The following is a 17,948-nucleotide window of genomic DNA, read 5'->3' as shown; positions in this document are numbered from 1 at the left end:
CCCTAGTTTAAAATCAATTATTGAATTAATTAATTCTACCTTCAAAGTCCCTTCCTAGCAGTACCTAGATTTGTGTGTGATTGAATAACCAAAGTATGGGAATCTTGAGAAACCACTTTCAGAATTCTCCCTACTACATGTAGAAACTAGTTTTTAAGATTTTCTTTCATTTCTATAGCACCTTTCAAACTTTCACTTCTGCAACAGAGACATAATTAAGTAAATCTGAGAAATAAAAATGTATGCCCAAATATTAATTAGGTACCAGTAACATATACTCACTAGGAATCTTTATTCTATGTTTCTAGGCTAGATGGGCTGTCTTGCACGCTCTTGTTTTTGGACTTTGTGCTCTAGGGTTTGTGCACAGACTTAGACCACTATATGTACTTTACCTAAGCATTGATTTTCCATAAGTGTTGCTTGTACTGAGCAACAGCAAAGACCTGGTGGTATGGTGTGTTATGATTGTGATCAAATATCAGATATACTGTTTACTTCTTTACTTCTTGTCTGACTGTCTCACATACCATGACAGCAAAAACTGGATTTTCTACCCAGAGAAAAACTCCCTGGCACCCTCAGCATTTATCCTGTGCTATGTATACCCCTTATACCTTCAATCATTACACTGCTAGTCCTTCTAAGCTTAAAAAACAGCTTTGTTTCTTTGGGGAGTTTATGATTGCCAAAGATAATCACTTGCCCTGAGTTAACAGACAAAACTTCAACCAAGGTTTCCAAGTTACCTGCTTCAACCAGGAGACACTTGCTAAAGACCTTATGATTTTTTTTTTCTTTTAATTTGTGTCATGTAGCTCTGGCCTATTACCCAGGGTTTTCCTACCCGTACCCAAGGGAACCTGAAGCAAACTCTCTTTATATTTCCAGAGGAAAGAAATCCTCATTCAAATCCTAACCAAGGTCATGTATTGAAACAACATGTCTACCTATCCCTAAACCCCCTTATTCACCATAATCAGGATGGATGAGATATAATTGATAAGCTAGAGAGAAGGAACTGGGCATGTGTGGTTCAGCCCCTGGCTAAGGACAGGACAATGCATTTGGCTATGTTCCCTAATCTCACAGTAATGCTACTGGGGCAAGCTGTAGTTTTGTATGGAGAAGTTCAACTCAGAGAGCAAGTATTAGAACACCAGATTGTGGCCACGTATCTAGGTCATGTCCTTCCAACCAGTTTTAGCAGTAATAAAGCTAAAGTTTTGTTCTCCATCTGTCCAACTCCATGTCTATTTCTCAGCTGGTTTGTAACTCACAGGGGAAGAAAAAATGTGATTAATTATGATCCCTGAAAACACAGCAGTACCCTACATCTGCTCTAGTTTTTAATCCACCCTTCCCCCCACATACTCCATTTACTCACTGTGATTTTTCTACTTCTGTTTTTTGTTGTATTTTCTTTCCCAGATGTTAGAGACTCTTCGTGCCAGATAATTAAGGGTCTGGGATTTTGACTATCTGATATTTTCCTGTTGCCCAGAATAGTGCCTGGCACATAGTCAAAAGCCACTAGTTATTTATTGACTATCTCTGCCCAAATTACATGTCAAAAATTGCCTTGGGTACAGTAAAACTGAGACCCAAAGTCCTGATAAATATATTGTCTCATGTCTTTGAAAGAACAGGTCTAGCTTTCCTTGAAGCTCCTTAAACAGTGACTATTTTAGTTATAAAAGAATATTTTATCAGCATTCAAATTCAGCTCATATTAAATTTTAGCTCTCCTGTTACCGTACTATTTATATATTTTCCCATCCAAGTGGAAACAGGCAGGAAAAGGAGTTAAACAATATTGTTTCTTTTCTGTTCATGAAAAGAATCTTCATCAAACATCTTACAACACATACACATACACACAGGCATGCATGCATATACACACACACACGCGCGCGTGCGCACGCGTTTACTCTGTTTATTTATTTACTTTTTTGAAAAGGAATCTTTGCTCTGTCGCCTAGGCTGCAGTGCAGTGGCATGATCTCGGCTCACTGCAATCTTTGCCTCCCGGGATCAAACGATCCTCCTACCTCAACCTAACGAGTAGCTGGGATGACAGGCTTGCACCACCACGCCCGGCTAATTTTGTTTTCATTTTTGTTTTTAGTAGAGGTGAGGTTTCACCGTGTTGGCCAGGCTGGTCTTGAACACCTGACCTCAAGAGATTTGCCCACCTCGGACTCCAAAGTGCTGGGATTACAGGCACATATATACTCTTGAAGAGACTGAAAACATGTATGAACTCTATTTATTAGGGCAACATTTAAGAATTATTATTTAGTAAACTTTCTGTGTTAAAAATGATCTTTATATGTATTCTTCAAATACCTCAACAATGTTGCTGCTCTAACATGAGTACATCTCTATGACTGTGTTCCATACAGCATTGCCAAAATCATTGTATTCTGAAAGGTTCTGATGCAGTATGCTTTACTCTTTGCATAATGATGAGCACATGCATATACAGATAATTTTATGCATATAACTTCACTAGTCATGGAGCATCTGGTTTGGCTCCCAATACAGCACCATATTTCCACTGTCACAATTTTTTAAGGCTTTGATCATCACAAATGAAATGATCAGTAAAACTTCAGTACCAGCCTCTGACCTTCAATATTTCATGTCCCTAAATGTATTCAAAAGACTTCTAAAATCAGCATATTTCCAGGATTACATCACTCCACTTGCCAAGAGTTTCTTTTAGTACTACTTTAAGCTAAAATTAATTATATCAGAGTTTAAGTCCTTCTAATAAGACAATCCTAATTTCCTTTTCATTTTTGTTGCTGTATTTGAGGCAGTAATAATTCTGTTCAACCATATATACACATATATATACATATAAGTATATTAGATACACATATATACCTATATGGATATATATTACATATATGTGTATATATAGTGTGTATATATATATGGAATATATATATCTATTCCCCCTGATACCAGAGAAATGTCTAGCACACAGTCAAAACACACGAGTTATTTATTGACTATCTCTGCCCAAATTACATGTCAAATATATTTGAGGGTCTAAAACTTGATTGTAAGTAGTTCTTCCTTATAAAGCCTTGTGCTGATAGCACATCCTGTATTTTCTCAAGAAACACCACTTAGGAGTCCCTAAGGAGTTAAAGACAATTACTTGGATTGGTAAGAAGAAATCAAATCTTAAGGCATTGCAGTTAATTGGCCAATTATCCTGGCACCCATATTACATATGTGACCCTACTCAAATTAAGTTTTCACTAAGCTTTGCAAAATTTAATAAGTGCTTCTCCAAAATGAGATATCATGGAAAGAATAATGGAGCTTGCTATTTAGAAATACTGACATTACTAAAGAATGCAGAAAATGGGTAATTACCATGCTTATTTCAACAATCTCAATCTATAAACATTTTTCATAAAATTCTTTACTTGGAAAGACTGTAATTCTCAAAAACTGGAAAGCTACACAAAAATAAGTGGAAAGCACAAAATACTCCCACACAACACCATGAGCTCAACTTCCTACACATCTTTAGTATGAGTGAAATTCATTCAGAGAAGCAACAAAAATAAACATTTAGAGTTTAGTTTGGTTATGTCTTACCAGGTTGAACTTAAAGTAAAAGTTGGTGTTCAGGTACTGTCCTCCAAAATGAATCACAAAGGTTTCAAGGAAAAAATGTGTACTTACTGTCAAGCGTCAAAATGTGGTTGTTAAATATTCAGTTATGTTGATCTGAATTGATCAAAAGGTCTATGATTGGAAGGCCTGGAACGTCCTCCTATCACCCCTAAATACTATGTGTATGTTTACATTAGGCAGGTTTTATTTTATAAGAGATATCAAAGAGCAGATTATGTACTTCTTTATAAGTACTTGGAGTATAACTTGTTATTTTATGTTTTCAGTTGATGTTATATCCATATGTTAATATAACATTATAACAAAATGGGTAGCCATGTTCATATAAAACCTGAATACTAACAGAATGTTTTTCAAATGGGCCTGAGTCTTTGGAGAACCGTAGACAGAAGAACAGGATTCCTTTTAGGTGTAAAAGGCATAAAAATACTGTAATGTGACATATCTCTAAAGCATTATTCCTAATAGCATCTACCCAGTGCTTTTATCTTGAAAATTCTTGATAAAGTATGCATTACTCAGAATTTGGGCAATGTAGTTTCCTAGTACATTGGTAAGAGATCATGAACTATATATCACATATTAAATAACTTACCAATATTATAATGCTATTCATAAATCTGTTTAATATTGGGAATCATCTATCAAAAACTGTGACTTTAGCTCTAAAATAATTTAAACTCTAGCTTAACCTTTAGTCAATAGTTGCCCCCTTAAAACTTAGTATTAACGTTAGAAGTTAAATACACTATCCATGTCATTACCATTAGAAAAATGCTCCCCTTTCTATTTGCTATAGCTGGTATGAATGAATCTAGCAAATCTAAATGTAATTTTAGGTCATCAATTAAAAAGTAAAAAAGAAGATGAGTCATAATTCCTTATAGATTAACAGGCAACTAAATACTCATTCGTTCATTCATACATTCACTCATTTGGGGGACAACTAGTTAGTGATCTACATTTTAAAAGCACAGATAGGTCGGGCGCAGTGGCTCATGCCTATAATCCCAGCATTTCGGGAGGCCAAGGTGGGCGGATCATGAGGTCAGGAGATCGAGACCATCCTGGCTAACACGGAAACCCCATCTCTACTAAAAATAAAAAAAATTAGCCCCCGTGGTGGCGGGTGCCTGTAGTCCCAGCTACTCAGGAGGCTGAGGCAGGAGAATGGCGTGAGCCTGGGAGGCGGTGCTCGCAGTGAGCCAAGATCGCGCCACTGCACTCCAGCCTGGGTGACAGAGCAAGACTCCATCTCAAAAAAAAAAAAAAAAAGCACAGATAATTGCAGATTTACATACCAATATAAGAAGCAATATAGAGATACCTCATGTACATTTTGTCCAATTCCTCCAGTGATAACATTTTGCAAAACTATAGTATCGCAACCATGATATCGTCACTGATATGACCCACCTATCTTAGTCAGCTTTCCCCAGGTTTACCTGTATTCATTTGTATGTGTGTATGGGTGTGTGTATTAATCTCTCTACAATTTTATCATCTGTACATCTTTCCATGTCTACCACCATAGTCACAGGCATGACACCAAACACTGCCAACATCACAAGGATCTCTCTTCTTGCCATTTTGTACTCACACTCATTTCCTTCTCACTTGCCCCTCTGATGTCGCTAACCATTGACAACCAATAATCTGTTCTTCATCTCGTAAATGTTACCGTCTGAAACATTTTAGATAAGTAGAATTATACAATATACAACTTTTTTGAATTGGATTTTTTCATTCTGCATAATTCACGGAAAATTCATCCAAATTGTTGCAAGTTTAGTTTATTACTTTTTATTACTAATATTCGGTGATATGTATTCTCTACAGTTTATTTAACCATTCACCTCTTGAAGGACATATGGGTTGATTCCAGTTTTTGGCTATTACAAATAAACCTGCTATGGACATTTTTGTAGAGGTTTTGTGTGAATGTATGCTATCATTTCTCTAGAATATATGCCCAAGCATGAAATCGTTGGGTTATATGGGTATTTGCACATTTAGTTTTATAAGAAACTTCCAAACAGATTTCACTAGTGGCTGAACTATTTTACATTCCCATCACCAATGTACAATAGATCCAGATTTCCAAATCTTTGCCAGTAGTTGAGGTAAAGAATTGGGAATCAGGGTTAACAGGACTTGACAAGTTCCTATCCTCAGAAGCGTATAGTCAAGCCAGGACAGAAACTCTCAGGCTGCAGTGGACAGTATATTTCTACCATAGGAGATAAGGAACAAAGGAAGCCAATATTCCATGAGAGAAATAAACGAAAGGGACATGTGGAAAGAAGCAGTGACCACAGCATAGAGCAAACTAACAGCACTTCAATGTTGGACCAAGTTGTTCTTTTGGAAAACGTGTGCCCTGTTTTTCTGTTTTGTTTTGTTGTTGTTGTGTTGTTTGTTTTTCCTGCAGCATGTATTCCATATTTCAGTATACTTAGCCTAGTTATTTTCTGTAACTGAAAGAAATAATAAAATAATTCCCACTAACACATTAGGTGGTAAAAAGTGCAACTGCGGTTTATGGTAAGGCTATTTCCAGAAACACATAAAAAATGCTAAGGATTCTGGGGTCAGACAGATTTGAATTGGACTAGAGTCCTGGCTCTTAGCATATGTAAGTCATCTATGGTCATGGTAAGGATTAAATAAAGTGTGTGTATAAATGAAGTATCACAGTTCCTGGTAAATAGCACAGTATTTTGTTTCTCCTAATAAAAATAATTTGCTGGAAGTCAGACACGCTTTTGTTAAGCAAGAAGTTTCTGTGCTTTTTAGATGAAATGGCTCAAGAACTGCTAAGTTCGTATTCGGGAAGGAGATGGTGTTGACCTTGGAACTGAATCCAAATAAAGGTATAATTTTAAAAATAGTATTTAATCTGTAGGTTTATTTAGTACAGAGTTTAAGATTCTTAAAATGTATTTAGCAATTTATGAAATAAATTGCTGGTGGAAATACTTGATAATACTAACCCGTGTGTGTGTGTGTGTGTGTGTGTGTGTGTGTGTGTGTTTGGGGACAGTATTAGTAAACTCCTGTACTTCTCCTATATGGAAGCTACCTTGGCATCCAGTCTAGTGGCTTCTCCCATTTCCAACCCTCCCAACTCTCCCCCTCCTCTGCCTTACCCCACACCACTGGTAATTTATCAAAGTATCCCTTTGAACTACAAGACACATTCTCCCTCTAGGGGAGTTCTAGTAAATAAGATGTTCTCCACCCCATTGCCTTTTAATGACATTTTGACATTCCCTATAGATTACAGCCCTGGGCAACGGTCCAGCTGACCTGACCTATAATAAGTCTCTGGTTGCCCTTCTTCAAGATAAAGTGCTTCGCTGTATTTCCAGTCAACAAAGAGACCTTGCCTGTTGTGATAACCAAGGTAAACTTGTCCTCCTGAATCAGATCTCACCATCGTGGTACTCTTCAAATAACTCTGAAAGAAGAAATTGTTCTTTAAGTCTCTTACACTCCTTGAGTTTTTAATTACTTGTACTTCATGAAGAATTCTTACAGTAAATATGTCATGGAGTGTCCTGGTGCTCTTAAATATCTCAGTATTTTGAAAATTGTTAAATAAATTAATTCCTCAGCTTATAGAATCTAGGTGACTAAAGTGTTTTCAGGTTATGAACCTCAAATGATCAGGTAGTTTAGAATTATTTCCGTTTGTAAATAAACACTGTATTTTAACCTTTTATGTTTTCAATCTATTGCCTAAGTTCAGTAAGTACAAAAGAGGCAATATTTAGCAATGGATACAGTCTTGCCAAATTAACCCATTTTTCTAATAAAATGTCTCAATGTAACATGTATTTGATTAGAGATAAGAGAAAACAATGTATTGCACATTGAAGTTTGATCTATCAATGCATTTCCATTATTTCACGGCATGAAAAGCCATTGTTTATTTTCTATGTCCTCCTCTAAGACACATTATAGCGTATGAGCTCTTGACTTCCACAATGGAAAGTCGGCCAGCCCTTCCAATCCCATACTAATCCTGACATATTGCTAAGAAATTCTAAGTATGTGCTTGGACAGGTTTTCTAGGATGTTTTAGTCACAATATCTTGCCATAATGCCATGTTACTGTCTTTGGGGGTTGAGGGGAAAGCAATAATGTGGCAAGTACCATTTTTGGGGAACATAGCAAGACTCGGCTAGTGTCTGCCACTGTTTCTTCTTCTCAGTTTTCTGAGGGACACTACTCAGCCCTTGTATATTCTGTCTTATGTGTAGAACACACATATCTTTTAATTTTTTAACACAGAGCAGACAATCAGAGCTTTCATGATAGCAGACTATAAAAGAATAGCATTTTATAACAGACAACCTCTGCAATAACCTATACCTTTGTTGATGGACCCACTTCCATGTCTAGCTGCAAGTCTCCCTGCCCATTTCCCATCCTGCCTCATGTGACCAGCACAAGCTCCCACCCATACCAGATGCCTCACTATACTTTAAAACCCAAGCTAGGCCGGGCATGGTGGCTCACACCTGAACCCCACCACTTCGGGAGGTCAAGGGATTTCAGACTGGAAAACATAGCAAGACCCGGTCTTTATGAAAAAAATAAAAATAAATAAATTAACTGAGCATTGTGTTGTACATCTATAGTCGGAGCTATCTGGGAAGCTGAGACAGGAGGATTACTTGAGTCTAGAAGTTCGAGGCTGTGGTGAGCTGTGATCGTGCCACTGCACTCCAGCCTGGGTGACAGAGCAAGACCCATCTCATAAGTAAATAAATAAAACCCAAGTTAAACCCATTATCAACTCTAGAAATGGCAATAAATTCCTGATCTTAGCCTAGGGACCATTACCATTTGATGTTCTCAAAGTTATCTCTTAATAGGATTCTGAGAGTGGGGAACATCAAGGTGTCGATAAAGCAATCACATTAAAGTAAAAAATCAATATATTTCACAGATTCAGAATTATTTTTACATTAAATCACAACGCAGATGAGGCATCAATGTGCCAGTCCAAGTTAAAAAAAAATGATCCTGTTCAATCCCTGCCTATTAAGGATACAAGTCTTATAGCCCAATCTCAACCAGGTTTATGTTATTGAACATAGAACAAAGAAAAAGAAGAAAATATTTATAAATATAAGATAATTTTAGGATGAATCTAAAAACTTACTGAGCATGATATAAAATGATGCAATGGGAAAATTATATTGTGAATTTTAAGAATTAAATTGTCACTTATTTTTCTATGGTGATTTTTGCCTATAAGCTAAGCAGGTACAGGAAGAAAACGTCAAAGATTTTTTTTTTTTTTCTTAAGGTCTCCTCTACAATAATCTCCACACAGGCAGTTCCACCTTTCAGGTTTTCACGGTTTTAGAATCAGAATCTGATATCATCAAATAAACCCACTGAATAAAAGCTGAAACTTACAACCATGTATATTTTACCATAAAGAAGCTAAAATAAAAAGATGCTGTCTTTTACCCAAGGTCATCCTAACATTGAAAACAAGAAATAAAATTATGACATTTTGTAGATGTCAGCCCACCTGGGCTCTAAATATTACAAAGTCTTCTAACTGGTATTAATACTACAACAGAGACATCAATTCCACCCTCCCCTGCTGCCTAGTACAGATTGGATTTTATTAGTCTAAAGACATTTAAATGGTTTGAAGTGATAATTAAAACATATTTTTAATATGTTCTATTTTATTCATTGTCAGTTGACTCAAGGTCTTACACCATTGTCCATTGTTACATTCCACACTTTGAACATTTTTTATTGTAATTTATACCGTGGAAATATTTATAGCTTGGTATATTTTCAATATATATTGGAAAATTCTTTCTAGCAACTGATTGTAACTAACTTCAAAGGGGCTTATGATCTAACACAGCATTTCAATTAATTTGGTTACTCAAGTTCACAGACACAAAAATTTAATAATGTATTAAACAGTTATTTAATAATTCATAGGCATAGTTTTGCTTATTTAAGTTGGAAGAATGACAGTCATACCTGTTTTACAGAACCCATTAAAAAGCACAATTAACTCAATGTTTCAGAGCTTCTGTTTAATTCTTCTTGACAAGGCATATGAAAAGGAAGAGACTAAAGCATCTGTATTGCCCTGATAATATGCAGTTTACATTCAACTATAATATTTAGTGGTCAGCCAATTTTATGCATATGAGTTATATGATATTTTACTATTTGGGGAGGGGAGTGTCTTCCTATATTTAAAGTTTTAGTTTTCTGTCCTCACATACTCTCAGTCTCCTATTGATTGGCCAGTCCTCATGCCATCCTGGAATAGGTATTTGGAATGTGTACCTGAATCAGTCTACATAACCCATAGCTCAAGTTTGCACTTGCAGGTCAGAGATTTTTATAAGCCATCAATAACTTTGTGTCCTGTTCCCAATAGTCAGGATCTTATTAAATTCTCTGTGGGAAAGCCCCACCTTACACTTTAGTTCAAATAGTTTACACTCCTGTTTTGTTCTCTTGTGTTATAGTCACAGTCTCGAATCCTTCCTTGGCATGACAGACTGAAACACAGTATGTCTTTAATTTCCATTGACTATTCAAGTTCCATCTCTCAACACCTGCCCTAGTGGTAGATCAGAGGAAAATTGTGCAGATATACAGACCAATAATAACATCCAAGATAGATAACATTCTGCTTCTTCCTGAGTGCCAAAAATTACCGTTGTACACATTCTTTCCCACTCTTTAAATTAAAGCTCAGGAATGCTAAAGCTTTTCCCAATGAATAAGACAAATTTTATTTTAACATAACAATATTCTGATTAATTTGTGTTAAATGCTGTATGCATGCCAACAATTACGACTACATAATTGATAAGGTGTCTTGTACTACACCTCCATTTTATTTTAACATTCAATAATAATCACAATGTCTATAGTTTAATTTTTGATTTTCTAAAGTAAATGTGAAAATTCTTAAAAATGTGAACGGATGTGGTTTTGGCTTGTTGAGATACTGATAAATGCCTTGTATAGGCTAAAGAAAAGGATATTGGCCATCTCTTCATCCATGTGCAAATTATTTGCTTATAGTTTTAATAATACATAATTTAATATCTACAATAATCTGATTTAACTGTAAATGTTATAGATACCAGACCAAGAAGCACTTTATATTATTCCATTGGGTTCCTGTTGAATACATGTGTGTATTCATCCTTTAATTAATAAGGCTTACAAAAATAGTTACATTTTCTCCAATTTCTATACCAAAGAACTAAGGTACAAATTTAAGATATCCTACATTCCTAATTGTGACAAAATTGAAAAAGTTATAAAACATGTAATTTTATATCGCAGAAGCATATAACAACACCTGTAACCTAAAGCCATAAAAACAAAATCAGTTCCCTAGACGTAGGTTCTTAAAGCTTGTTTTGCCCCATGAATTTACTGCGGGTGGTGTTCGTGATGCCATTAAATGTTCAAACCCAGTAAGACTACGTGATATTTCAACATGCTAAGGAGTCTTTCTGCAAGGTCATAGCAGCAACAAGGATTATAATTAGTTTAGAATAATTAGGTGAATCAACTATAATTAGGTGAATTTACTTTTATATTCTTCCATATACAACTAATTTAAATAAGTTTTTGAATGCTGTTTGAACAGTTAAGTGATACCAGAAGTTTTCGAGAGCTTTCACAACTTTATGTTGTAAAAATTCGGTTCTATGCAAGGTGTAATGGTGAATTTATTATTACAAAATAAGAATTTATAACTGTGATATGAAACTTAATGTATTACAAATGGAAACAACAAAATCCAAGTTAACCATCATTCTATCTCCCACACGCTACTCTGAATATTCTTCATTCACTTAATTAACATTTGCTAATCACCTATGATGTCCTAAAAAGCATAGTACATATTTTAGAAGACGTGAAATTGAATAAGTTGCTAAGAGTACTGCTACAATCTGAATGTTTGGGTCCCCTTAAATGTCATATATTGACACCTAATCACCAATGTAATAGTTTTCAGGAGTTGGACTTTTGGGAACTAATTAACTTATGAGGGCAAAGCTTTCATGAATGGGATTAGAACCCTTATATAATAAGCCACAGAGAGCTACCTAGCCCGTTCTACCATGTGAGTGCACCGCTAAGAGGTGCCATTTGTGAAACAGGAGACTGATCCTCACCAGATACCAAATCTGCTGACACCTAATCTTGGACTTTTCAGCTTCCACAACTGAGTGAAATACATCTCTGCTGTTTATAGGCTACCTCAGTCTATGGTATTTTGTTATAGCTGCTGAATAGAGTAAGAAAATCACTCCTAACATTTCTTAAAAGTTTAAAGTTTTTCTTTAAAAAAATTAAAGATCCTGGATATTTCCTCTAAGTAGTCAAATATATAAATACAAGTAATTTATAGTGCTAATTGCATTTCCTTGTTTTCCATTTTAAATGAAAAAAAGTGTAGGCTTTACAATGTATCATTAGTTACTAAAAATTATCTAAACTTAAAACAAGATATAAGCCACATAATGTACACAACAAAACAGATCTTAAACAAAGATAATGTACATCAGAATGCCCAAAAAATCTTAAAGGCTACAATCCATCAGATTCTGATTCAACTGGTACGCAGTAGTGTCCACAGACTAATATAAATTAAAATATAATTTTAAAGTGTCACAGTTAGTTGTGACATGTTGACAAACAATGTAAAAACTAAATACAGTTTTATGAGAAAATTGTGATGAAAAGCCTGCAGGTGCATGTAGAAAATAAACAAATGTTCAGTTTGTATATTAAAATATATTTAATTTTTGTCGGCAGGTGAAATATAATATCCACACCATTAATGGTAGATTAGGAGAACAAGAAATGAATAAGGTTTACCGTTAGACTCTTTCTTGTGTGCACATGTCACATATATACATATACACGTGAATGTTCACTTGCATATATATATATATGTTATTTTGCAGAAACTTCCATCAAATATCTCAGAAATCCATTATTAAAGCGAATGATATGTGTGCTTAGAAAAAGGGGAGTTCGAACTTACACAAAGAAGGCAAAGAGTGAACGGAAAGTGGAAATATCTACTTAAAAAGGGTATGTTCTATATTTATATGAAAATTGTAGTCAGGAGAGTTACAGCAGCTCCTTGCTGTGCATAACACACCAAAAAGCAATTAAGAAAAATATTTGCCAGATGGCCGTATGCAGTGATATGAATAAATTGGCAATAGCCCAATTTTTCTAAAATATTTTTCTATATAATAGAGAGTAGATGTATCAGCAGTCTGAGAAAGGTTCTTTCAAATAAAGTGGACAGTTGAACTTTGGTAAATGTAAATATTCATGGTAGAAACTAAGGGATCCGTGTTAACCTGAATGTCAAGGTTAGATGACATCTCGTCAGAATATTGGCTAGAATCCAACTCTGATTTCCAATATGGCTTTCTTTTCAGCCTTAAAAAGCATAACAAGTTTGAAAATGTTATTTACAAAACAGTGAACAAAACAAATATCTTTCTTCCAAAGAAATCCCTTTGTCAAATTGATTTAAAAAGATTATGCAACACAAGGTTAAATAGTGTGTTCTGTATCAAGTACCCTGTATAAGAAAGCTACTGAAAATCTCAAAAATAAAATATGACCATATAAATAAATCCAGCAATAACTAGGGCATCATAAATAATAATATTTATATTTTTATTACATGGCATGGCTCTCCATAAATAATTGCTACGCCAAGATGGCAGCAGCAGTAGACGTCAAAGAACGAGATGATAAATTGTAAGAACCAAGGGAGATAAAGGTAGAATCACTTATATGCAAGCTCTGACTCAGCAAATACACCTATGTCAAAATTGAAGATGGAGCATGTGCAGTAACCAGAGGTAAAAGTAAACAGGTATGTTAGAAGGCACTTGTTGATACTCAATAGACACTTGTTGAATGAGTGAGTAACTTTCAGTGTTAACTATGGTAAGTATTCTGCCACAATATCAAAGTGATTTGTTCATTAATAAGAGGAAACAAACAAACAAGAAAAAATCTTATGGTTGTAAGTAAACTGATTACATATTGGCATAGCTCAAAGGAAGAACTCATATAAAATGAATACTTAATAAACAAGTTATAAATAAGCCTCTACAGTCATAAACTAACCAATCTGGACCACAATGATAAAACATAAAAAGATCTCAATACCTACACACTTTAAAAAGTAATCAGGAAAAAATCTTCAGTCTTATCTGTTTCAAATACTGATATTTTAATTATTTACACTGTTGTCTATTACAGAACTTGTACAGAGCAACCAGCATCTCCTAGAGTTGTTATAATTTCTTCACTCATAAACTACTGATTGAGCATATAGCATGTATTAGGAAATGCAATAGAGTCTGTGATCCAGGAATGAATGATACAAAATTTGTAACCTGTAGGAAATCAGACTACTGGGCAATTGTATAAGCAGTTCTAAATTCACTTACCCTGACATCAGTACCGTACATATGAAATGATACTCCAAAGGAACTTTGTATAGGCAAAAACAAATGCCATTAAATCCAGGTGTGGAAAGTCCGTGTGGTTTACACTTACAGGCTTTCAAAAACTGTATATTCTTATCTTAGAGTAAACAGATTTGTTTTTCAGATTTTCTAGGTGAAATATGTGAGCATAAATGAATAATAAGCAGATCTAGAGGTAGTAATTAACAAGAGAGGCAAGAAAACAAGACAAAGGAAACAAAGGCCATAGGTAAAAGGAGCCAATTAATTTAAAAGTCTGACTCCTCTTACACGGGAGTCCTTCATATTTTAATTTTCAAAATATTTGTGCCAAGAATTCATTTGAGAGTCTAGTGACTCTTACTCAGAATTATAATTTAAATCTATAAAATCAAAGAGAGTTCCAAAAACACCACCTATATTCATATAGAGTTCAATCCATTAAAGTTGGTGCTCTTGGACTCCAAGTAAAAACTGAAGATTGGAGTAGCCTGTGAAATTGGAGACAAACAACTGTTATTGATAGTGATGGTCACAGTGGCAAATGACCATAACTGACATACCCTGATAAAAATATGATGAAATATATATCCTGGAAATTCATCCATCCTACATTAAGATAATATTTTTAATAGATATTGGTGAAATGGAAAATATCCAATTATAAATATTTAAGAGTTTTCATTACTGCAAGTTAAAAGTTTGAGAACTTAACCTAATTTATTTTTTTTAAGTTCAACCTATTCAAAATTAATTACTTTTTATAGCATAAAAACAAAGCATGGGCCCGGCACAGTGGCTCACGCCTGTAATCCCAGCACTTTGGGAGGCTGAGGCAGGCAGATGACCTGAGGTTGGGAGTTCAAGACCAGCCTGATCAACATGGTGGAACCCCATCTCTATTAAAAATGCAAAATTAGCCAGGCATGGTGGCACATGCCTGTAATCCCAGCTACTCGGGAGGCTGAGACAGGAGAACCGCTTGAACCTGGGAGACGGAGGTTGTGGTGAGCCGAGATCGCACCATTGCACTCCAGCCTCGGCAACAAAAGCAAAACTCTACCTCAAAAAAAAAAAAAAAAAAAAAAAAAAAAAAAAGGATATTCGCTTTATATTCAAGGCATGTAATTATAATACTTTAATGATAAATATTGTAGCTCACATTTATTGAGCACTTATTTGGTGCCATGCACTATTTTAGGTGCTTTACCTTTCTTGGCCTATTTAATCATCACAACTACACTACGAAGTGTGTACAATTATTATCACCAGATTTATATGGTGGTAAACTGAGGCACAGATTAATTTATACAAAGTCACAAAACTGGGAAGTGGAGGAGCATGAATTTTAACCGTGATATTCCAGCTCCAAAGCCAGCCTTGGCTCCTCACGACTTTCTAAAACCACTATGCTATGCTCCTTCCCCTATTAAAGAAAGTCCTATAAGGCTTGTGCTTCTCAACTCCAGATTCCATGAGACTTGCAAGAAACATTTAAGCGACACTGATGCATATACCTCATCCTAGATACTGATTCTCAAGTTTGGGATACAGTAAGACCACCTGGAAGTCTTTTTTTTAACACAATTTTGAGACCCATCCATATTTTCTGATTTAGAAGGTCTAGAGAAATATCTGAGAATTCGGATTTCTAAAGAGTCCCCAGATGATGCTGAAGCTGTAAGTCCAGAGACCATTATTTGAGACCTGCTGCCCTAGAATACTGGAAACAGAAAATCTGGAGTGAGTGCATCTCCTTAAAGGATTCAATCGTGCAGCCAGGAATGAACCACTGCTTTTACATTATCTACTTCGTTAAACATGCCATGGAAGATTACAACAATGTATATTAACAAAAACTGGGGTTGAACTACATTGTGTACCCAAGTTTAAGCATCAGAGATATCCATCTACTGAATATTTAATCAGCCTGAGTCTTCCAGCTTCTCTCCTTCTGGATAATACTTTTCTTTCCATTAATTCACTACACAAACATATCACTATTGTCCTTTAGTTTGCTAGAATTTCATAGTCATTAGTTGTTATGAAGTCGTATTCAGATTGCCTAAGCTGCGATTCCCAGGATGTAAACTTGCTGTTTTGTGATTCTGGCATTCACCTACTGGTCACAGGCCGTGGCACCTGTGTCATTAGGAGTATTCCTTACAAAAAGGCAGTGGGAGCAGCATAACTGAAAATCATGATCTCGGGGAATTGAGTTGCTTTAGGTATAAACTATTTCATATCAGCTCAAATATATACTTCTCTAAATTGGATAATAAACTCATATTCATAGTCTTCTCGTATTTCCTAATAATCAATAAAATAAATTATACACATGTATGGCAAACAAATGGGATGAAAATGGGAAAGCTGCTTCACTTTGGAGATGTGCTTAGTTATCCGCACACACGGTATCAGGATATATCAGTAGTCTCTCATTAAGTTTCACTTTCATTAGGGTATTCTGTTGTCAAACTGCTTTGAAAGTGAAAATATATATTAAAATCATAAAAAAGTATTCTCCAATTATCCACTCATTAATATGCACTCTGACAGATAATGTTGGAGAAGAAAGATCTATACACATATTATCACTACATCTGAGAATCTGTGGTCTAGGGTTAGAAAAGTATCAGACAAGAAAACCCTCTCACACACACACAAACATACACATAATTTATAAGACTAATTTTATTTCTCAAAGATGGAACCAAAATGCTGTTGGGAGGGTTGACACTTCAAAAAAAAAATGAAAGACCACATTAATTAGAACTATTTTTTAAGACAATCATGTTTTTATTTTTGTCACTAATTGAGTCAAATGATTTCCTGTAAAATACAAGATAGCATTGTGGTAAGTTAAACAGCAAAAAAAAAAAAATGTTTATAATCTGAATGTTCTATACATCTGATTTTATGTTTTTATGTTTCACAGTGACCAGAAAGTTCTAAGACTTTATAAATTGCATTTGACAATTTTATCTGGCCACCTATTGGTTTCTATCTTCTTTATTTCTTAAACCTTGAAAAGTAACAGCTAGAAAAACTGTTAATGAAATATAATAAAGATTTCAAGGCTTTTTTTTTTTTTTCTGGCATGGGGTTGTCTTATTTGGAATTCTCAGAACCCATTCCTGAGAGCTGATGGACTATATGAGTCATGCGACTTCTGAGAACCCTCACGCAGCGTTTCCTGGTATGAAGTAAGTGTTGTGACCCATGCAAGTCCATTTGATTATTTTCTAAAGTAAGTGTCATTTTTTTCAAAGTGCATTTCTATTTATTCTTTCATGGCATTGTTACTAGGGGTCAAGCCTGGGTTTCATGGGGATAGTTATCTGTCAGCTGAGTTAGTCCAATCTTAACTTTACCTTGGTTTATTACTCTCTTCCCTTTCTCTTTTGGGCTGCCTCCTTGAGAATTAAAAAAAGAGAGACAGAGAGAGAGACATTTTCTTTCTTGGAATCCCTGACAATTTGGGGGCAGTCTTGATGGAGTGGCAAAAATTATCTTGCGTTAATATGCACAGCAATATAATTAAAAGCATGTGAATTCTCTCTTTAGTGGCCACTTATGAGAGTGGGTAAGCCATTGTATAAATAATAAGGAGTAGTTAAAGGGCCAGCCTCTAATGGTGAAACATTTTGTCAAACAGATGACACGAGATGTGACATAAATAGCTCACATTCATAAGAATGCCATACAATTATATAACAGGACAACAAAACTTCCATTAATAAAGTTTTTACAAACTG

The 17,948-nt window shown here is 35.1% G+C and overlaps 1 protein-coding gene across 5 annotated transcripts in view; it reads right to left on the bottom strand.

Annotated features, from left to right (window-relative positions):
• Positions 1 to 17,948, bottom strand: part of NCAM2 (neural cell adhesion molecule 2) — a 564,569-nt gene that overhangs the window by 333,459 nt on the left and 213,162 nt on the right. Inside the window, exon 1 of one of the 5 annotated variants that reach the window (XM_054468803.2) lies at positions 6,970 to 7,099. The exons of the other annotated variants lie outside the window; for them this stretch is intronic. Within the exon in view, the coding sequence (XP_054324778.1) occupies positions 6,970 to 7,099 (130 nt within the window). Of the gene's footprint in view, positions 1 to 6,969; positions 7,100 to 17,948 lie in introns of those variants that run through there. 5 annotated transcript variants of the gene reach the window in all.

The sequence above is a fragment of the Pongo pygmaeus genome, chromosome 22 (assembly GCF_028885625.2).
Source record: "Pongo pygmaeus isolate AG05252 chromosome 22, NHGRI_mPonPyg2-v2.0_pri, whole genome shotgun sequence".
Lineage (NCBI taxonomy): Eukaryota > Metazoa > Chordata > Mammalia > Primates > Hominidae > Pongo > Pongo pygmaeus.
This window is presented reverse-complemented; position numbering and strand designations above follow the sequence as displayed.